Source organism: Pan paniscus, chromosome 9, assembly GCF_029289425.2.
Source record: "Pan paniscus chromosome 9, NHGRI_mPanPan1-v2.0_pri, whole genome shotgun sequence".
Taxonomy (NCBI): domain Eukaryota; kingdom Metazoa; phylum Chordata; class Mammalia; order Primates; family Hominidae; genus Pan; species Pan paniscus.
This window is the reverse complement of record NC_073258.2, coordinates 22130212-22153562: the sequence shown is the minus strand read 5'-3', so window position 1 is coordinate 22153562 and position 23351 is coordinate 22130212. Positions and strand designations below refer to the sequence as shown.

Below are 23351 nucleotides of genomic sequence, written 5' to 3'. Positions count from 1 at the left end.
AATGTACTGATGCAGCAAGCTCCATTCTGAAGGGTTCTAACAATAGAGGCACCTTCCAGTAAACTCAGAAATCCAAGGAACCCACATTTACAGCAAAATGAGCCTGTGCTATAAAACCCAAATAGCTTACTCTCTGATACAGCAAGTTATTTTGCATGAATCCCAGAGTGTATTAGTTTCTTATTGCTGCTGCAACAAATTAACCCAAACTTAGTGGCTTAAAACAATACAAATGTATTATCTACAGTTCTGGAGGTCAGAAGTCCTGAATCAGTCTCAGTGGGCTAAAACCTAGGATTTGGCAGGGCTGCATCCATTCTGGAAGCTCTAGAGGAGAATCTGTTTCCTTTACCTTTTCCAGCTTGTGGAGGCCACCTGCATTCCTTGGCTCATGGCCCCTTCTTCCACCTTCAAAGCGTGCAACTTAGCATCTTCCAATCTCTCTCTCCAACTTTACTTCCATTGTCACATCTCTCTCACCTTCCTGCCTCTCTCTTATAAGAATCCTTGTAATCACATTGGGCCTGCCCAGATAATCCAGGATCATTATCCCATCTCAAAATCCTTAATCACATTTGGAAAGTCTCTCATCAGGTAAGATAACATATTCACAGGTTCTGGGGATTAGGATGTGAACATTGTTGGGGATGGGTTGACACTGTTCAGCTACCCCACTGAGGGCGTACTTTCTGAATATGAAAAAATCTTTTGATGTACCATAGTTAGGAAATATGTGACTTGTAAACAGGGCAGGGAATGACCTTCTCACTTGCATTAACTGTGAGCCAGGATGAGACCAGGTGCCTTTTATACCCCCATCACAACAACCCTAGAAGGTAGCTTCCATCATTATCCTTTTCCAGATGAGAAGACAGACTCAGAGAAATTCAATTAACTTGCCCAGCACACATACCCCGTGTGTGGAACCTAGGTCAGCCTGATCCCAGAGCCCATGCTTATTCTTCTTATCCCACATCTCCTTCCCACAACAGAATGTCTCATCCTGAGCCTCTGCCTATGCCTAGATGAGGGGCTAGGGTTACAAATGGAATGTTTGCCTTTCCATGTCATAGTGAGTCTTTTTTTTTCTTCTTTAATCAATTTCTTTACATGTAGAATAGCATAACAGTTAAGGGAGTAGACTCTCGAGCCAGGCTTCCAGCAAACAAACTCCAGCTTGCCACTTACTAGCTGTGTGACCTTGGGCAATTTACTCAACTGCTCTCTGTCTCTGTTTCCTCATCTATAAAATGGCAATCATAATTGTATATGCTCTCATAGAGTTTTAGGAAGATAAAATCAGTCAATACAGATAAAATATCTAAACCAGTACCTACTCTAAGTGTTTGCTATACCTTGTTAAATAAAAGCATGGTGGAAAGTCAGGGACAAAGGTGCTACTGGGTGAGGGGAAAGAATGAGAGGTTCTTTATCACAACCCACAGCTGGCCCCTGGCAGAGCATATTAAATGGCATCAAGGTCTAAGTTCCTCATTCTTTTTAATGGAATGGATAAAATACATTCCTCATTCTATAGGACAGTTATGAGAATAAAATGAGTTAAAACATGGAAGGCACTTAGAACAGTACCTTATCATCATTTTTGTTATCAACATTAATAAACTGGTGGTTGTGAGGGTGCTTAATTAAATATGCTCACCTCAAGCAACACAAAAAACTCAATAAACTAAAAATTAACCACAAGTCCTGAGAGTAATTACAATGTTCTATTTGTATTTTCTTCCTCTGGATAAACTGAGGAAGAAAAGAATTAGGGAAAGACACTTCTAGAACAGCACTACATATCTATTTCTTAAATCCTATTAGGAACTTCCAAATTAATACTGAGTGCTCAAAGCACTGCTCAGCTGTAGATAATGAAATCAGAATAATGGTATGTTAGAATCCTCCAGCTACACACACACACATTCAGGCCAGCTCCCTCCCTGGTCTTTCCGTCTGTCCATCTACTCATCTTGTATTTACTAAATGCTGACTACAGGCCCAGTCACCAAAATGACAGACACTTAGGATACTCAAGTGAAAGACATGGTATTTCCTTCAAGAAGATGAGTAAACAGACAACCACAAGAGAGTGTTATGTTAAAAGCAGGCACAGGACACTTGGGGACACAAAAGATGATAGGCACCTCATTATGTCAACACTTTGAGGAAACAAGTGACCTGAATATTAGAGGTCACACTGCCCAGGAAGGGGCAAGCGGGAGATCAGTCCTGGCAGACTGGACAGTACTTTATCTGTAAATAAGTACTTTGTATATTACCAAAGTACAAAGGCATGAAAATACACGGCCTCTTTGGCATACTACAAGGTATCTGGTCTCGCTGGGGCGTAGAGTTTGAGTGGCCAAGTGGCAGGAGAGGATGGTAATCAGATCTTGAAGGATCTTCTATTCCGTGCTAAAGAGTATGGAGAGGGAAATGGGAAGGCAATGACAGTTTTAAACAGGCATGACTGAAGAGACAGACAGATGTGGAGGTTGTTGCCACCTTTGAAAGACAGTGAACGATGGCCAACACATAAGACAGTGTGTATATGCTGCCCTGGGTGGGAAGCAGTGGATGCTTCCTGCTGATCTTGGCCCTGAGCTCTTTCTACTTTGCTTTAAATTCTAAGTGGCCTATGGACTTTTCTTCATTCCTTCTTGGTTCTGCAACATGTGTGTGCCCTTAGGGCTGTGTAAAAATAGGCCCAGGGCCCAGGGAAGAGGCAACTCAGCTGCCCAAGGATCTCAGACACTCCCCAGGCATGTGGCCGGCTTTCTGGCAGCTGTTGGGAGGGCTCAAGGTCACTGGGCCTGGAAATCTGATCCCACTGCAGATGGCCTTTTCCTGGCCCAGGAGGCTCTGGAGAGAATGCAGCCAGAGGTACCTGGCGCCAGGGCCCTTCGAGGCCAATTCAAGGAGCTGCCTTTCACAAGGGGCCACCTGCCCCTGTTTCAGCTTTCATGTTCCCATCAGCAGGTCAACTCAGGCCCTTTCCAGAAATATTCCATCTCCTCCCTTTTTGCTAACTCTCAGCTAAACCTAACTGGTTCTGCTGTATCTGCAGATGAAAACTAAGGAGAACAAGGCTTAGTGAGGTGGAGACTATTTTTATGATACCCCTTCTCTGTCACAGAGGTAAACACCATATCTCTGAAAATAGACTTGGGTTCGAGCTCCAACTCTGCCTCTCCCTAGGTAAATAATCTGGGACCAAGAGCAACCTTTTAAATCCTCAGTCCCCATGTACAAAATATAGACAATAACTGCATCTTTATCATAGGGCTGCTTTGGGTGATTGAGTAGGCTCTCAGCACATCGTCTGGTGCATAGTGAGTGATCAATAAATGTTAGCTCATTAAAATCTCATGGTAACCCTGCGAGGTGTTGTTCTCTTCCACATTTCTCACAGAAGGAAGTGAAGTGCTAAGGCCAAGTGGATTATCCGGGGCCACTTATGATGGGACTGAGCGAGACTGACCACACTGTTCTGTGACATGAGATCTCTCAGGGGTTTCCTTTGAGTCCAGTGCTATCATTCAGAGAGATGTAGGTATACAAATGAATTCAAACCCCACTAAACAAGCCCCCACCCAAAAGCAGAGTTGGCTGTTCCCAAGGCATGTCTGTTTTTTAACAAATAGTTAAGTCCCTTGAAAAATCATCAAAAGAGCTAACATCTACTGAGGCCAGCAACTCTGTGGCCAGCAACGTGCCAGCACTTCATGTAGATTGTCTTGTGGAAGCCTTAAAACAACCCCATGGGGCAAGTACTGTTACTACCTCTGTTATAGGAACTGGCTACCTTAGAGACTAAGGGACACACCTGGGTTACAAGCAGTTGGCGTTCCCAGCCCTTGCTCTCAGCTGTGATGCCTTGCAGAGGTCAGAGGTAAGACCTAATCCGACTTCACAGAAAAGAGACTGAGGAGGACCAGAGAAAGGAGGGCTGGAGCCAAGAGCAGAGCTGAAACCTGACACTGCCATGTTCCTTCCTAGGCTGCATCCCGCTGCATCTCCCCAGGTGCTGGCCTCCTGCAAGGGGCAGCTATGGTGGCCCTGTCCTGGGCTACCTACCCCTACTTATAGCAGATTTTATCACTCATATATGGGGTTCCACAGCTTTTATTTGGGAAAATGAGGGGTTCTGCTTATGGAATAGAAGTTAGAAAATCACTGCCTGGCCCTTCTCTGTGCCTAAGTGCAGATTCCTACTGTCTTAGGAACTCCAGTGCTGGCATTTTCCATAGAGCTCCCTGAAAGGACAGGGTGAGAAGAAGGGCTGTGCCCTATGCAGCAGGGGCACCAAACCTGGAGTCTATGGAGCCCCAGGGCATACATGAGCTGGCCTCTGGGGTTCATGATCTGCTCAGGTTGTATGCAAAATTCTGGGGTAAGTGCAATTTGGGGAGGAGAGAGCTAGAAGATTTCTGAAGGGTTCTCAGATTTCCAAAAGGTTCTATGTCCCCCAAAACATGAATGATCACTGAAAGAAATCTTCATTATCATAGTAACTGCCATATACTGAGTGCTGATTATATGCCAGGAGAATAGGGATAATAAGATCACCCGCATCAAAGGGCTGTTGGGAGGATGAACTAAGGGGACATGCTGTATTTGTAAAGCACTTAGAATGGTGCTTGGCACAAGGCAAACACTGTAAGCTTTGGTTATATTTTATCACTTTAATTAATATTATCCATTATTATCATTTTCATTGCCTCATTAGTCTTCATGAAAACTTTATGAGGTATGTATTATTATCAACCCCACTTCATAGAACAGGAAATATGAGGCTTCAAAGAGTCAAGTAATTAGCTCAAGGCTGCAGAATAGCAGAAAAGGAATTAGAAACCTGGCCTGGCTGGTCCCCAAGCTCAGGCTGGCCCTCAGTCTAGATGCACTGAGGGAAGAAGGCAAGAGGACTCCTTGAAGAGCCCAGGAGGAAGCAGGGGCTCAGCGCTGGGAGGCTCAGCTGACTCCAGGTCCAAGATCAGCTAAAGGGGAAAGCAGGCCTGGGGCTTTTTTGCTGAAAAGGCAAGCAAGCCTCCCTAACTTTGCACTTCTCCTAATCAACAACAGACAGCCAAGCTGCTTAAAATAATAACGATGAAAAAAGAAAAGCACCCCCTGCCACTGGCTATTCCCAGGCTCCAAAGTGAGCCAATGCCCCCAATGTCTTGAGTACAGTGAGTTCAAATTGGGAAGCAGGGCCGCCCCAGCACCCGCTGGCTAACCTCCAAGCAATGTTTTTCCTTCCACACTAACAGATAACTCTGCTGAACACTTGAAAGCCAAAGAGATGCCCCTTGGTTGCCATGGCAATGTTAAATAGACAAAACATTTTAACCAGCTCTGACGCACACACACAAACTTATTTAAGGGCCAAGGGGATGAATTTGGTGGGGGAGAGGGAATGGGGTGGGAGTGTTGTTTCTAAAGCTCCATCTCCAAGGATTTGGCCCCAAAAGCATCTGGGTCAGACTGAAACAGGGCAAAGCGCTCCTTAAAAACAAGCCAAGGCTGGGCTTGCTCCAGGAAAGGGAAGCCACTGCTGTGCCTCTCTGCCTTTGGGTTACAGACCTGGTGCCATTTTACCAGGGCCAAGAGGAGGGCGGCACTGAGGGTTACAAATGCTGATGGAAAAGCATCAGGCTTGAGTCCTAGGGAGAGCATCTCAGTTTCTCACCCAAAAGGTGTGAGTGTTACGCCAGCCCACAGCAGAGTCAGGAGGACTGAATGTGTGATGGGCTCATAAGCCTTAAAGCACTGTGTAGATGCATATTAGTGCTAATATAAAAATATTAACAGCCGTTTCCAACCGGGTTGTGTTTCCATTTCCCAAATTTCATGGCTGAACTTCTGTCCACAGGAATGGATGACCTTGAATTTTTTCCTTTAGAAAACTTTGTTCTGAGGTTTCTCCCCCATATGTAGGAATCTGTGTGATGAAGCATGCACAAGGCTTGTCCCAGGTCTGAAAAGACCTCTGTGCCTATGAGTCTGTTGCACTGTGGGCTCTTCCATGCCCCTCCTTTCACCCCAGGTACAACAGGACAAGGAGTTGATGCTGCCCAGAGGCTAGAAGAGCCTCACCAGACACAGTTCATGGCAATTTGGTACAATCAATGGATGACTGTTTGTAAAACCTTCCTCTGTGGGATCCATGATTTCCTCAAGTAAACCCATTCTCCAGAAACGGGTTCCATGCCTGGCTGTCTCCACTTGGAATCCTCTTCCACCCATCATCTCTTCTGGTGAACTCTCTGACCTTTCAAGACTCACCCTTTAGAAGTTATTTAGGAACCTTCCTTGCCCTGGGGGTAGAATGGGTCCCCACAGTGCCATGCACAGGTGTCTGTGGGAGCAGCTGCAATAGTCTATTCTTCTCATTGTTCTCTGGTCTCTTGCCCACTTATCTGAGTTCTTTGAGGGCAGGGATCACATCTTGGTCACCTGTGTATTCAGCTTGGCCTAGTCCAGCATCTCACATTAGTAGGCACTCTGTGACTGCTTGCTGATTGACAGTCTAAAAGTACACAATGCCAAGCCCATTATGATTATGCACTGCTGCCCCTGGAATCCTCTAGGTCATATTCCACAAATGTCTGCTTTTATTTCCCTATCCTCTGGGAAGACAGCAGGAGTTACAGCAGAGAACAGAGCAGCTGGGCAGCCTAGTGGGTTAGGAAGAATGAAGGGAGGGAGGAAAAGGTGCCTTCTTCCAGGGCTTGCTCCTCCTACAAAGCTCATGCTCCTAACCTACTCTTGAGCTGAGGATACAAACTGACCCACTGAAAACTGGAATAGCACCCACTCCATTCCTGCTCTGAAATAAAACTCCTTTTGTCTCTATTATTAAAGGGCCCTAAAGGTGCTCTATCTGTTTTCTTAGGGAGTGACTGCATTAACTCTATGCTGATTATTTTTTTTTCCTAGCAGAGCCCGTTACCCTCCTAACAGGATACACTTCCCAAGTTCTCATCTCATTGTGTGTCATCTTCCTTCTGCCATGCTTTCTACATATCTTCTCCTTTGGTATCCTCCAAACAGGCAATATTTAGCGAACAACAAATGTTTATTATTGGCCACCCAGATAAAGTCTAATTGGGAGGTTAACCACCTAGGAATCTAGAAATGGTGGCTCACACCCTATGTCATCTTCTCAAATTATACTTCCCATGAGCAAAAATGCTTTAACTCTATATATGCTTGTGTGCACACAGGTGTCCTATTAGCCAGAAAATCATCCATGCCTGTCTATCGAAAGAACTTCCTGTGTAATCTAGTGAGTTCTGCCTTATGAACTTGTCATTGTTTTGTGATGTAGGGGCAACAACAATGATCCTATTGTCCTTCTCATCATCCTATTCATTTCCTACAGAATAGAATGACTGTGGCAGAGGTTCTCACATTTTCCTGGACTCACATCCTGTACGCTGAACTACTCTCTGCTAGGCTTACCACAAGACTGTGTCTGCCTCCCTACCCCTAAGCTGGAACTAATTATCACAGACAATTATAGGATTTTATATTCTTGTGTTCTAAAAAAAAAAACACACACACACAGTTCACACACAAAAAAACAAAAACAAAACAATATAGCACTGGCATGGCTGAAAGAGTTATAGAGAAACTGCAACACTGCATTGGTGCTATGGTAGTATTTATAAGTAACTTATTTGCATATGGAAATAAATTTGCAAAGAAGAATCTGAAATGACAATATTACAGGTTGAACATCTCAAATCTAAAAATCTAAAATCTAAAATATGCCAAAATCCAAAACTTTTTGAGCATGACATGAGGCTCAAGGGAAGTGCTCAGTGAAACACTTTGGATTTTCAGATTTGGGATGCTGTAAGTATAATGTAAATATTCCAAAATCCAAAACATTTCTGGTCCCAGATATTTCAGATTAGGGCTACTCAATCTGTATAAGCTTGGAAGTAGACTCTAACAACACGCAAAACCTCCAATAGAAGGTGCTTAGAATACAGGTGCACCAAATAGAATAAAAGGTTGACAATTTCCACATATCAGTTCTACACACACATTATAATGGCCTGGGGCAATTGCATCAGTATCTATCCTGGAGGGAAATAATACATCTGTTTCATATGAAGATAGGACTACATGTGTAGCATGCCTGCACTAAAATTAAGTCTTCTATCATCCAAATTTTCTCAATTATTAATACCCTAGACAGCTGCAGTAGCTGCAGCAAAAATAGCAGCCCAGCTTTTCCAAAAGTCAAAGCAGCCATGAGATGTCAGCCTGGGGACTTTCCTATGTAAGAAGTGGTTGGTCTTTGGATCAAAAAGAAAGAAAACCTTCAGTGGAACAACAACAACAAAAACTTGTTTCAGAATATAAACTGGAAAATGACTCCCTTTCCATACATACACTGACATCTTTATATTCAAAATGTGCATTAAAAAAAGCCAACTAAAATGGCTGCCTACTTGCCCAAGTCACTGGGATAACAATTCAGAAAACTAAACAGTAAACCCAAGGAATGCCAATCACTTTGGTTTATTCTGAAATGAGACCTATCAAACTGTGCCTACTCAAAGGAGGTAGCATGGGGTTACAGAAGCAAATTAAGCTTTTTTTTATTTTAGATTTCTGGAAGCAAATGAACATCCAGCAAAAAATAGTTGTCCTTAAGTTTCCACCTTCATGTTTTAAATAGGTTATTAGTGTTATCTTAACGGACTCTGGAAACATAGTTTTTTTGTAAATATTCATTCTTGAAATGTGTTTTGAAGTGAAAAACTAAGCCAATGTTTTCTGAACTCAACAATGACCATAAATTTTAATTCAAAGATTATGTGCAGGACATGCAATAAGAAAAAGAACAGATTTTTAAAAGAATAGTTTTGGGGGTTATGTATAAAGCTATAATATCAGAACTTAAATGCATCATGCCAGAGAGAATATCACTTGCAAAGGTTATGTTGAAAAGCTTCAGATGTGACTGCATATTTCACATTTCCTGTCACAGTTCTGATTTCACATCATTCTAACCTTTAAAGGCAATCTGACCACATGCTCCAGTTTCTGATTAGTAAGATACCATCACTTCATCCGTGCCTCAGCTCCATACACAAACACATATTGATGTGGGTCTTTGAGGAAGCAGAACGAGCCATAGCAGTTCAAGTACTAAACATGTATATGTTTGTACCAGTTCTGCATAATTTGTGTCTAAGAACAAGGACAATATTTCACTTTAACTGTCTCACAATCTGCATAAAAATCATAGCCATTTTTCAATAAATGCCAACAAATGTCAGAAAAGCAGAACACAGCTACTTGGAAATAGCTGTGAGTTTATTAATATAATCCCCTGGAGTAAAGCATCTGGTGTGAATGTTTTCAAGATGGTCAATATCATTTAGAGGCAGGGCTTGCTGACAGAACTCAAACATTTACTACCTATGCACCACTTACCATTTGGGATCTGTTCTTCGGACAGCCATTGATGTCTTCAATCTTTTCATTTGCTGAAAAAGGAAACACAAGTCAGAAAAATAAATCACCAGAGAGACACTTTCAGTAGTGATGTTCAGGACACTTGAGGCAACCAAGTCCTAAGGCCCATACCAGGGTTTGTCCAATCAGTGCAGGCATGTGAAATACTGAGACACATCTAGCAAGCTTCAGGACTTACTCATCGAGCTGTCGTCCTCCAGGGACAGCTGGGGCAAGGTCGTTATCTAAAACAGAGACAACTGCATCGATGACAGTCTTGGAGTGATGGGGCATCGTGGAAATGCTTGGAGACTGGGAAAGAGAGTGAGCTAGCTGTGATTGTGCTTTAGGCTCTTGGAAAGGCAAATACAACTGTCACAAAAGACAGAATAGTTCAGAGTGGATCAGTCCAGCTACAACTCAGCTCCCAGGGAAAAAAGCCACAGATGAAAGCGTCTCACTCCATCTTTGGCCAGACTAATATTGCTTTTGTTTGTCCTAATAACTATTCCCAAAGCAGTGGCAAATGGGGAAAATGAGAAAGTGAGACTTCATCACTTTCTCACTATGTGACTTGACCAATGCCACACAGTAAGTCCAAATTAGATCAAGGGACACACATATGTGAAGTCATAATAGCACCCAGCTACTTAGAGAAGTAATAGAAAGAGGTTGCATTGCATTCACAGGAAATCAAGTACTAATACAAAGGGGGACTGGCCCAGCTTCCCTGGGTGAATGCAGTTCATTGTAAGTATGGAGGAGTCCCTGGCATAACACAGTCCAAGATATCTATGGAGAGACTGTGTTTGAGAATACAGCAGCACAAGAAAGGCCGTAGCATAGTGGTTAGAACACTGACTTTGGAGGCAAAGATACGTTAGTGTGAATTCCAGCTGCAGAGCTTCTTAGCATGTGACATCAGGCATGTCACTCGACCTCTTTGGGTCACAGTTTCCTCATCTATAAAACACAGTTAATACTACCTGCTTCACAAGAGAAGCAATTAGAATTAGATGATGCCAGTAAAATGCTTAGCACGGTGCCCAACACGTAGTAAGTATTCTCTAAATGGTAGTATCATTAACCCAATAATACGTATTGTATATAAAAATTGTCCTTTTGATATCTCTGTCTCAGTTTGGAAACTCAGCTAGGGCTCCACAGTAAAGGACTAAGGGTTAGCTTCCTCTTGAAACCTTTATATGCTCCCTCTGCAATCCCATGTCCTCACCCACAGAAGGGAAAGATACATTCAGGCCTCTGTCCTCACAGCACCCTGTACCTGCCTCTGTTTTGTTCTTAATCATCCAATACATAATTCCTCCTTTTCTTGTTTCCCCAAAATATGCTGTGAGAGCCTGGCAGACATGTATAGTTTACCTTTCACATCTGTATCCTTTGAGCTCAATAACTGCTCACAAAATTGAATTCCCCAAATAAAATCATACCATATTTTAATAAATATGATACCTAAAACTTCCAAAAAGAGAAAAGCCATTGGAAACTGTCTGAAAAAGATAATAGAATCAAAGTGTCCCAAGCCTCCAAGATTTTAGAAACCTGAATCATTATCTCAAATTGAATTCATTTTTTCTCTGTTTCTATCTTGAGAGACAAGTGAAAATTAAGAAGCAAGCTAGTGGCAGAAAATTGTTTAAAAATCTAATTACCATAAGACAGACTGGTTAGTATATATTCAGTCTAATCTACACCTTTTTTTTAGAACCTGCCAGAAGTAATAGATGTTAAGGTTTATGACCCACCTGGGAAAATCCCAATCTTCAGAGATCTAATTGCATTTTCTCAACTCCTCTTAATATAAGAACACTAGGATAGGCATTGTAGAAAGCCTTGCTCCCAAAAGAGGTGCCATGAAAAGCACAAACAAGATGCCCACTGAATGGAATAACTCATAGATGTTTGTTCTTCTGTTTATTAGAAAATATAATGAGCCAGAATATATTGCTAGCTTGTAAACTTCATAAGAATAGAGATTCTTATCTGCTTTGTTTTCTACAGTCACCCCAGAGCTTAGCACAGTGTCTGGCACACAGGAGCCACACAATAAATACTTGTTGAGTGGAACTAAGAAATAAGTCTTCTGAATATCTCAATGAATCAAGAAATCTTGATTCTTGAACACTGAGATGAATCAAGAAATCTTGATTCTTGAACACTGAGATGAATCAAGAATAGCTGCCTATTTTCAGGCAGCTATCCTTCCACTTGTAATACAGATGTACATACTAAAGTCCAAAAAAACCAAACACTTGACAGATGGCACTCTTCCATACCTGGGAAATTATGGCAGGCATGAGCTCTGACCTTGGATTTTGACACTCAACATTGGAGAGAATAAATATGCCGCTTTTGAGAATCAAGGCCAGTCAAGGTGTCTTCCAAATGGATACTCATGATGGCCAAAGTCATAAGTCATTGGATTCTGATCAATACCCAGTTCAGCATTAGGTCATTAGTGCTCATTACAGTGAAGGATGGATAACTGTGATCCTAATAAGTCATTTGGGACACTTTAAAGATTCTTTATATGCCACCTGAATAATGAAACCAAAGGGCTTGGTCTAATTTCTCATCTAATTCCTTTTCATGGTCTGTCACCTAAACCCAGTCAGGTGCTCTTTGAATTTAAATATCATGGCTCTTACAAGCCTAATACTTCCATTTTACAAAAGTCAAAATAAACTGATGGGGTAAAGCCTAAATATAACCACTCTAAAGAGTACACGGGAAGAGATGAATCAAATGACTAATCCAATCTCAAAATAAATAATTAATAAAATTACAAAATGAGTTTTGGGCCTCCTAGTTTCCAGTTTCATATACTTGAAATACTTCTCCTTTACTTAAATTCCCAGGAATTCCTATGGTTGTCATAAATAATTAGAGTGCTAATAGCAGCTCTGATTCTGCTGGTAAGAAGGAAGAGCTTGGTCTTCAAAGCTGAATTTAGTAACTCAGGGCAGGGGGTCTTTGGCTGCATCCCAAAAGCAGATAATCAAAGAAACAAAGGCACTTATCCCCAAAGTCCTCATCTGTGATTAAAACTGGCATCCTTAAGTGCCAATGGTTATTTATCCCAGCGTATTCAAGACTTTCTTAGCCCCACTAATGCAGTAACCTGCCTGCATGCAAGGTGACTAGTTAGTGACTGGAAAGCATCAGTGCACTTTTAAAATAAGAACAGTGATATCAAGCTTATTACTTTTCAAAAGACTTCATTAAAGGATTCAGAACATTTCAACATAGCTTGTGCATCTATGCACTTATCATCCCTGGCAGTTAACAATCCTGCCAATGGGAAGAGACAAAAACTGGCTCCCCAGAAAGGTAAATGACTTACCCAGGGTCACATAATGGTAGTAGATCATCAACAGAAAGAAGGGATAGTCCTACATGTTGTCTGAATTTCCTGGTTGTGTTCAGAGGCAGCCCAAATGGTGGTGGAAAAGAAGCTGCTATCAGGTCTTCCCACTTCTAAGAAGAAATTCTCTCTCTCTCTTTGCTCCCTTTTTCTCCAATCCTCCTTTGTTCATCTTTTCCTTCCTCTCTCAACTCTTATCCCCTTTTCTCCCACCCCTTCTCTCTCCCTCCCTGCTTCCCTTGCTCCAACCTCTTCTGGCATCCTCCCTGTGTGACAGCAACGTAAGCAAAGGAGGGAGGCCTGTCTCTCTCTTGATTCATGCTGTTTATCCTGGCCTCTTAAACCTTCTTAATAATTCACAGAGATGCCACTGTGATGGGCTGGCAGGCAACAGCCAACTTGGGGAAGCTCATGACTCAAAAAGATAATCACACTAACAAGACGCTGAACACACAGATCCAACCTTAGCCACCAAAGGAAGGCTCCTAAAGAGCAGCAGCAAAAGGCCCACTTTCTTCTGCCTTATAGAAGATGATGGCGGAAAAGTCCCAAACAATCCCACCATCTAGGAAGCCCAGCTCCAGGGGTGTCTGGGATAGATGAAGACTTAAGAACAGCGCATGTGAAAAGCATTTAAGGCCAGGCATGTGGCTCACACCTATAATCCCAGCACTTTGGGAAGCCGAGGTGGGCAGATCACTTGAGGCCAGGAGTTCCAGACCAGCCTAGCCAATATGGCAAAACACTGTCTCTACTAAAAATACAAAAATTAGCTGGGCATGGTGGTGTATGCCTACAATCCCAGCTACTGGGGAGGCTGAGGTGGGAGAATTGCTTGAACCCAGGAGGCAGAGGCCTCAGTGAGCCAAGATCGTAACACTGCACTCCAGCCTGGGTGACAGAGTGAGACTCTGTCTCAAAATAAAACAAAACAAAAACCATTTAAGTTTTTCCTTGAAGTTACACATCAGATGTTACTTCTCAGCCTGAAAAATCAACTCTTCAACCACTAGCCCTTGTTCTTAGGCTAAAGCCCAGAATTCATTGCCTTATACCTGGTGGCCCTGCCCGACTTTGCCTTGCTGGCCCTCTGGCTCTCCTCTCCTCTCTACACACTATTTTCTCTGCTGGGAATGCCCTCCCTGACTGCTTTGCCTGTCTCACTCTTAATAAAGTCTGGAGTCTTGGCTTATAGGTAAGTTCCTTGAGGAACCTTTCTGTGATTGACACCCTCCCACCATCCCCACTCCATCATAGGTCGGGTCTTAGCACCTGACCCATAATGGAGTGGGTCCTCAACCATGCCATCATCACTACACTCCTCCTGGGCCTAGAAAGCGGCTGTCCCTTAAAAGGCACAATCTTGCTGCCTACAAATTTTGATAGGCCTTCATTTAGATATGTTTTCTTTTTAACTTTTCATTTTGATATAACTTCAAACTTACAGAAAAGTTACAGGAATAGTATAGAGAATTCCCACATACATCATCCATTCTCCTTTCCTTTCTCCCTCTCCTCCCCTCCTTTATCTGTAAGGCACACATATCATCTTTCTTCTGAGCCATTTCAGAGTAAGCCACATAGATTATGCCCTTTGCTTCTTATGCTTAGTGTTTATTTCCAAAGAACTAGTATATTGTCTTCCATGGTACAGCTATAAATTCTGGCAATTTAACATTGATTTAATTCCAACATTCCAGTTTTGCCAATTGAGTAAAAAATGTCCTTTAGACCATGTTATTGCTCTGCACAGGATGCAGTTCAGGATCACGTAGTGCATTTAGCTGTCACATCTCTTTAGTCTCCTTCATCCTGGAACAGTTTCTCAGCCTTTGTCTTCCACAGCATTCACATTTTTGAACAATGTAGCCCAGTTTTTTTTTAATAGAATGTTCCACAATTTGGGTTTGTCTGAGATTCCTTATGATTAGTTTCAGGTTTTCCATCCCTGACTGGAATATAGCATAACTGATGCTGTGTTCTTCTCAGGGTATCACCTCAGGAAGCACATGACGTCCATCTGTCCCTCACCAGTGATGTAATTTTGATCACCTAGTCATGATGTGATCTGGATACTCCAATTAGTGCTTACTTTGTTTCCCCTTGCAGCTAATAAGCAATCAATAGAGAGATATTTTGAGACTATGCGAAAATCCTGCTCCTCCTCAAATTTCCCCCTCTAGATTTCAGCATCCGTTGATGATTCTTGCCTTAACTCCCATTCACCAGATGGTTGCAACTCCCTCTATCAGTCAGCGTTCTCCTGTAGAGTCCAGCCCTCTCTTCTCCTCCATTGATATATCTATTTTTAAATGTATCTATTTATTATTATAGGCTTGTGGATTCCTATTTTATTTAGTGGCTATAATCCACTGTTGTCTTCAATTGATTTTGATGTTCACACTGTCCCCAGATTGGATTATTCTTTGTAGCCCTACAGGGAATGACACTACCAAGGGGAGGACTTAATAAAAGAAGAGCTGCTGTGGTCTGAATGTTTGTATCCTCCCAAAATTCATATATTCAGGTTTAATCCCTAATGTAATGGTGTTTGGAGATGGGGCCTTTGGGAGATAATTAGGTCATGAGGGTAAAGATCTCATGAACAGGATTAGTTTCCTTATAAAACAGGCCCAAGAGAGCTTGATCATGCCTTCCACCATGGAAGGACACGGTGAAAAGATGACTGTCTGCAAATGAGGAAGTGGGCCCTCCCAAGACATAGAATCTGCCAGCACCTTGATCTTTGACTTCCAGCCTCCAGAATCATAAGAAATAAATGTCTTTTGTTTATATGCCACTCAGTCTGGTATTTTGTTATAGCAGTCTGAATCTAAGAAAAGAGCTTTTGAAGGATTCCAACTCTACACCATTAGAACTAGTGCCTGAAAAGGTAGTAAGCTGCCCATCACAGGAAGTAATTAATAGAGGTTGTTGACTACTTTTTATAGAAGCAATTCATTCATCAGATCGGAGCTTTTAAAGGTCCTTTCCAAACCTGACAGTTGAGAGCTGTGGTAGATCCCTAGAAAGTAGAAAGGTGTGACATACAATTTAGAGGAATGTTTAGTGGAGTACTAAATGTTGAGAAGGGAAAACATTCGGGCTACCTATTGGAAACAATCCAACCCAGGCTGGTAGTGAATAAAATTCTTATTCCTAATCCTCTCAACTTTTCGTGAACATCACTGCATGCAAGGCACCATGCTAAATGTTGGGAACCCAGAAAGGAAGACAACTAAGACCCAGGCCCAAGACAGCAGCTGGTGGGATGATAGAGGGAGGTCCCTCTGGTTCTGTGTGGGGGAGCTAGGAAAGGTCTCAAAGAGAAACTCACTTTTCAAGAATAAGTAGGAGCTTGCCAGTCAAAGAACAAGTATAGCCACTAGAATTCTGTCCAGTATAAGATGAAGTCAGTAAGATTCCAATTCTGGGAAAATTTTATGTAGATATATATAAAATTTTATGTAGAAAATTTTATGTAGATATATATAAAATTTTATGTAGAAAATTTTATGTAGATATATATAAAATTTTATGTAGAAAATTTTATGTATGTATATATAGATATATGGATATCTATATATACATACATATGTGTATATTAAATATGTGTACACATACAAATATATTTTTACATTTTCTTTTAATGGGCATGTATGGGGGAAAGCATGGACTTGAAAAGCAAAGTGTTCAAATGGCCAATAGTTCAGCATCCTAGTCAGAAGATGCTTCTCCCCTCTCTCACCAAGAGACCTGTGTTCATCAGACAATCTAAGAGTAAATGCTCTGAGCTGGCTGATAGACAACTGAGGAAAGAAGTCACACAGGAGATGCCTACAACTGCTGTCTTCTCACTCCTTTTAGCCTGTTCTCTACATACAGAGCAGAGTTTCCAAGCCCCAGCACAGCCAGTCTGGTGAGAGAGTCACATGCTGATATCCAGCCTTACTTGAGGAGTCTCTGGACAAAGCGATCCTGTGTTGGAGGGTGGAGGGTTTAGGGAAGCAATTTAGTGGCCTCAGGTGTGGCCTGGACAACTGGTGCTAACTTGGGTCTCTGGAACTGCAGACCAGTACCCTAGGCCTAAAGATGCCACTGTCTAGGGAAGTTCATCTGATCTGAATAGATTCAGGGAAGCATCATCCTGAGCAATGATAAAACTGCTAACTTACATTTTCATAGCACTATGTTTAGAAAATGCACAACATACATACTCCCATTTGCCTCTTCTGAGCCCGAGGCAGACATGACTAATCTATCACAACATACTGACACAGATATTGAGACCTCATCATCCTTCCATACATACCTTTCTAGGTAGCTGCTGCCAAGTGCTATCTGGAACATGCCATAGGTTTCAAACTTATGTCATATTTGATACCTAACTTGAATTTCATAAGACTGCTGTAAGATCAGATAAAACAAGCATGAATATCCTCATTTTAAAGATGGAGAAACAGGCAGCAGAGCTGATCCCACAATCAGGAGGGATGGAGCTGGAATGAATGTAAGACCTCTCAGTATGATCCTTTTTATATTCCCTCTCTTGCTGCCTGTGCTAAAACCTGGGAAGTTTTCAGGTAGAAACACTCTGCACAGCTGCAAAACTCAGTCAAAGTAGGCCCACATGCATAATGTGATTCTGCTGATGTGGGCTTCAAATCCCAGCTCAGATGCAAGTTGTATTTCCATGACCATCCTACCAAAAAAAAAAAAAAAAAAAAAAAAGGTACCCCTTCTGAGGTCTCAGCCTTCCACATTTGTTATTTATTCTTAGCAAGGAGTACAGAACTGGAACACATTGGTGCTCAATAAGTGGTTACTAAAGTGAAGGAGGACAAGGCCCCGCACTAAGTTAAGCATCTCTGGAGTAAAAAGTAATATAATACAGCAGAGCAAAGAACAGAAGCTTTAGAAGCAGACTGGCTGGGTTAGAATTCCCACGGCGACTAGTCAGGTGACATTGGACTACTAAGCTTCACCAGGCCTCAATTTCTGCATCTGTAAAATGGAGAGAATACCACTTACTTCAAAAGGGTTTTGAGAAAATGAGAGAAATTTTAAAAGAGCTTTGGACAATAATGATGAAGAGTAAGAGGAAGAGGAAGAATTGGAAAAAGGAATGTGGCAGACAGACTTTACAGCGACCCCTAATGATGTCTGCACTTTGGTATTCATGCCCTTGTATCATCCTGTCCCCTTTGAGTGTAGGGACCTGTGACTTGCTTCTAACCAACAGACTATGGCAAAGCTGGTAAGATGCCATTCCCATGATTATGTTAGATTAGGTAAGATTCTACCTTGTTAGCAGACTTGTTCCAGAAGCTTTCTCCCATGCTGGCATTGAGGAAGCAGGCAGATATTGGGAGGCCCATGTGGCAAGGAGCTGAGAGCAGCTTCTAGGAGGTGATGGTGGCCTCCAGCTGACAGCCACCAAGAAGCCAGGGCCCACAGTCTTATAACAGCAAGAAAATTAGTTCAGCCAACAAACTGAGTGAACATAGAAGCAAACCCTTCCCCAGTTAAGCCTCCAGATGAGAATGCAACCCGGGGCAACAGCTTGACTGAAGCCTTGCAGAGGCACCCAGCTAGCTATGCCTAGAGTTCTGATGCACAAAAGCTGTGAGATAATAAAGACATGTTGTTTTAAGTGGCTAAGTTTGTGATAATTTGTTATACAGCAACAGAAAACTAATACAGGGAGAGGAGGAAAAAGGAGAAGAGGTGAATCAATGGCAGGTAGTCTAAGAAATCAATCACAAGACAACAGGGAAAACAAACTCCTTTCTCTTTGAATGGCAGCAGTAGTCCAAAAGTTTCAGCTAAGGCCAACCTTCTGTGTTTTCAGGTACATACTCCACAGATTTGAGCAGAGCTCCAACTATGAAAGACTACTTCTCACACTTGAAGGGTAAGCAACTTTTCCACAACAACACGCCAGAGAGGCTGGGCCCTGTCCTCTCCTTGCACCTTCTCCCTTGGCCAAGGCTACCAGTAACAATAATCAGGCTAACGCTGTCCAATTGACCTGTAAGCCTCCTCGGTCTGCTCTGGGCTCTCAGTCAGGCCCATGGGGTGGTTACCTTAAGGCCCAAGGCAAAGCTGTGGCCAGTATCCACCCACGTGCCTTCACTGGAGGAACTCTCTCCTCCCAGCACATGGCCAAGGCATGACAAATTCCACTGCTCAAGTTCCCTTCCCCTAGTATTAACCAGGACCATCTAATCCTCTCTGGAGTCTTAGCCTTTGATTTGTCAGACCCAAGTAGAGTTGGCAGGATTAAACCAGCCCCATGTTACTTTTTTTTTTGGAAATATTTCCAGAGTAATCCACAAAAGTACCATCCAAAGGGGGAAATGAGAGAGCCAGAAAGATAATGGGAGGCAAGAAGTGGGGCAGAACACCTTTTCCCCAAACCACCAGCATTTCCCTCTGGCCTTGGCCAGCCTTTCTTCTAAGAGAATCAAGATGATATTTCTGTGTATGTGACCTTAACAGGAAAAGCATAAAATCAAGCTGGTACTCATACAACTTAGTCAAAACACAAATCAAATAAATTGTCAAGACATGAGACAGAAAGCTGCCTTCTGAGAGATTTCAGTGCTCTGTTCCCCTCACCCCGGCCTTTTGAGATGGCTCCACTGTAACTCATTACCCCCAAGGTAAAATCTGCTCTTACCCACAACCTGGATAATCTGGGCCAGGAGGACGCCATCTGTCACATCTTGCTGGAGATCCTTGATGAGACGCTTGTGGCCGGATTTGGCTAGGTAATGATTGGCCCAGTCTGTGTAGATCTGTAAAAAAAGCAAACAGGCAACTTTAGGAAGCCAGTCGGATCCCCTCTCAGAGTCTGAGGCAGCTGCTCGGGCCGGCACAGTGGCCACTGTCCCATTGGTGAGCTTTCAGGGCCAGCCAGCACCATTAAAATTCAGTGCATTGTGCTGATCACGCATTCAGCTAACCATAGCTGGGCCTTAGCCTATTGAGAGGACTGCCGTCAAGATTCAGGGAAAAACTAAAGAAAGCTTCAAAACATGCAGAGGGCTGAATGAGACAGGGGACACAGAACTAAACAGTCTGCTCCAGACGGCTTTGAGAGGCTGCAGCTTTGAGAGGCTGCAACTCTAGATGCAAGCAAAGTCTCCCCCACCCCTTCCCATCTTTTTCTCTTTATTGAGAAAACGTATGGGGAGGTTACCACCCAACAGGCATCTCTTAATGGGCCATTTCAGGGTAAGGAGGGCTATTGAGCTATTCTGAGTTCTCAGGAGCCTGGGTCCCTTGAAAAGAAGCCAAGTATGAAAACAGAGCCCCTTCAATTACTCTTGTGTGAGTGAAGTTATTTATGGCCTCACAATAATCTCAAATTTAATCGGTTTAATTTAAAAGCCAGGCATCATTTTCACTGTTGGGATTCTGTGAACAAAACCCAGCAAATTCCAACATATTTAAACACAACACTGTTGTGTGCAGCATTTTAGAAGGCAAAGACTGGCTGACCCATGGAATCAAGAGAACAGACCCCCTTGGGGAACATATCTGACCTGCTCTTCCTGGTCACAGAATGGTCAGGAAAGAAGAATATTTTCTTTCCAAACAGGCCAACAAGCACAAGAAAACTCTTGCCTGAAAATTTTCTCCCCAACCATCAAAGCCAAAAACAAAACAAAAAACCTTCTGATTTTGAGTGCCAAGTTCCATGCATGGACTTGTGAGTTTGCAGAACAGTGTATATGTGAACATGTAGGCCTTAGGGTATCAGCACCTCTTTTTTTCAGATGGATAGGAACAAATGATTGGTCAAAAGGAGAATGTCCTGCCTCAACTGGTTAGTGACAACAGGCTCAAGTACTAATCCCATGATATCTCCACCAAAATGATGAAGGTGATCATTCTACCTCAACCAGTAGGCCTGCTCCGAGGATCCATGTGACTCCCAGAGCAGCATATGATCTCATCCTCACCCTCCATCCTGTTCTTCCAAATGCCTTTCCCAGTGTAATCCCACACAATGGTCATCCCCCCCGACTCCCCACCACGCCCCCCCCGCAACACTCCTGGAATGGGAACAGGAGCCGGGGTCAGGTTTGCCAAGCAGAGATCTTCTAAGGAGGTAGCATCTCTGGCTACTCCACCTGGGGACCATGAGGGCCTCATACGAGGAAGTGATGAGGTGGAGCTGCATCTTCTGGTTCCTGAAGAGATGAGAGCTGTAGCACCTGTCCACCACCCACCCACCTAGAAGCTCTGTCTTCCACTGCAAAGGTGCACCCACAGTGCCCTTCTATTTCACAACACAGCCCAAGGATCCAATCCTTAAATCCATGCTAGTCTCCTTCCCCGTGACTCTCCAGTTGTCAGAGACCAACGATCCAGTAAAGCAAGAGTATTTTCAATTTTATAAGCACAAAGAAGGCTCAGGAAGTAGACCCCATCACCTTTGTAATGACAATAGCCAACTTGAAATTTAAAAGATCATTAAAGAAAATTATTAAGAGGGAGAGAGGAAGGAAAATAAACATTAAAAGGAAAAGAAGCAGACATGGGTTCAGGTCCCGGTTCTGTAGGCTCCACAAGAGTAGGGATTTGGGTATGTTTTGTTTAATGACATATGCCAAGTACCTACAAGAGCACTTTTGAAAGAGTGCCTTATGCAGAGAAGGAGCTTAATAAATCCAACTAACATACAGTGCCTACTACATGCCAGGCACTGACATAAACATTTTACACATGTTAACTCATTCAATCCTCATTCTATGTGGCAGAGGTTATTATTGTGTCCACTTTTCAGAGGAGAAAACTGAAGAGCAGAAAGGTAAAGTAACCTGTCCAAGGTCACAAATAAGTGGCAGAGCCAGGATTTGAGCCCAGACTAAACTATTTTACAATCCCTTTGACATCCTACAATGCCTCTCTGAATACAAATGTGAATGTTAATCGAGTTATTCATCCCTTCCGTGGCACCCTCCTACTGACTCTAGGTTCATGCCTCTATTATGTTCTCAGTGAAAGAATTTATTTTATTTTATTTTTATTTATTTTTTCCCAAGACAGAGTCTCGTTCTGTCACTCAGCCTGGAGTGCAGTGGCGTGATCTCGGCTCACTGCAACCTCTGCCTCCCAGGTTCAAGAAATTCTCCTGCTTCAGCCTCCCAACTAGCTGGGATTACAGGTGCACGCCACCACGCTTGGCTAATTTTTGTATTTTTAGTAGAGACGAGGCTTCACCATGTTGGCCAGGCTGGTCTCTAATTCCTGGCCTTGTGATCTGCCCACCTCAGCCTCCCAAGTGCTAGGATTACAGGCGTGAGCCACCGCACCTGGTCCCAGATTTTAAAAGTAATCAAAACCCAAACCTAGCTCTTTCCCTTGCTATCTGAATGCCTTTGGATAGATAAGTGACTCTACTTTTCTGGGCTTCAGTTTACTCACCTGTAAAATGAGTACAATAAGGCCTGCTTCAGAAGGTCGATGTGAAGACTCAGAGTGGGACTACATGGAAGTGCCTGTCCTGATCCATGCTGGGGCTCAGGAAGTGAAGGCAATTGGGGAGAAGGGTAATAAAGAGGCGTGCTCTGGAACTGACAGAGTTGCTTTAATCTTAGCTTGTATGCTATCAATTCCCTCTGTGCCCTCTGGCCTAAGTGTTGTCATTTGCAAGATAATGATACCTACATCATTGGTATTATGAAGATGAAATGAGCTCATACATACAAAGGTCACAGAATCTGGCACATGCTAAGTGTTCAGTAAATAAAAGTTAATAATAAAAAATTTTATTAACAGCTTCATGAAATGGGCATAACAAAATCAGCCACAGCCTCCATCCTGAATCTCCAGGATACAAATGACTCAAGGATTTCTTCCCCTTCTCACAGCCAAATTTCAAGAGTCTGGAATATCCCCTACCTGGAATAACAAAGTATGGCACAGTGTAAAAGAAAAACAAGTCAGAAACCGGCCAGGCTGGTATATAAAGCAAGGCTTCCTTCCCTAACTAGGGGATGCACCACACTGCTCTCTCAAACCCTGGAGGGATTTCCTCAGCCACGTGGGAGGGACCATGAAGTTTACAGTTTAAAGCCACGTGCACCTAAAACATCAGCTGAGTGAGAAGTGAACATCAACAAGGGCACAGCTGAGTGGAATGAGATGCTGTGCCTCAGCTCATCCCTTCTTAGATGATTAAGGTTCTTTAAAATAGACGTACTGTCTCTACAACTAGGTTTCTTTGTGAGTTTGCACAACACAGCAAGAAGCCAAGGTTAAACTTATTTCAACAAGTGCACATACACACACACTGCGATTACAGAGCCACGGTGAGGCCACACAAGTATCAGGTACACTCACAAGAACTTCTACAGGATAGAGTGGTTGGAAACGGCTCTGCCAAAGTGAACTTCTCATTCTGAAACAAGAGCTCTTCTCTCAACTTTAATTTACCTACACACCAATGCCAAATGAACTTTCCTAGGGC

The 23351-nt window shown here is 42.9% G+C and overlaps 1 protein-coding gene across 12 annotated transcripts in view; it reads right to left on the bottom strand.

Moving 5' to 3' along the window:
• NAV2 (neuron navigator 2) overlaps positions 1 to 23351 on the bottom strand; it is a 770363-nt gene that overhangs the window by 266187 nt on the left and 480825 nt on the right. For all 12 annotated transcript variants that reach the window (XR_008620161.2, XM_063608132.1, XM_063608133.1 and 9 more), the window contains 2 exons: positions 19551 to 19668; positions 9463 to 9515 (listed from right to left, as the gene is read on the bottom strand). Coding sequence is in view for 11 of the 12 variants with exons in the window: in XM_063608132.1 (XP_063464202.1) it covers positions 9463 to 9515; positions 19551 to 19668 (171 nt within the window). In the remaining variant the exon portion in view is untranslated. The remainder of the gene's footprint in view (positions 1 to 9462; positions 9516 to 19550; positions 19669 to 23351) is intronic.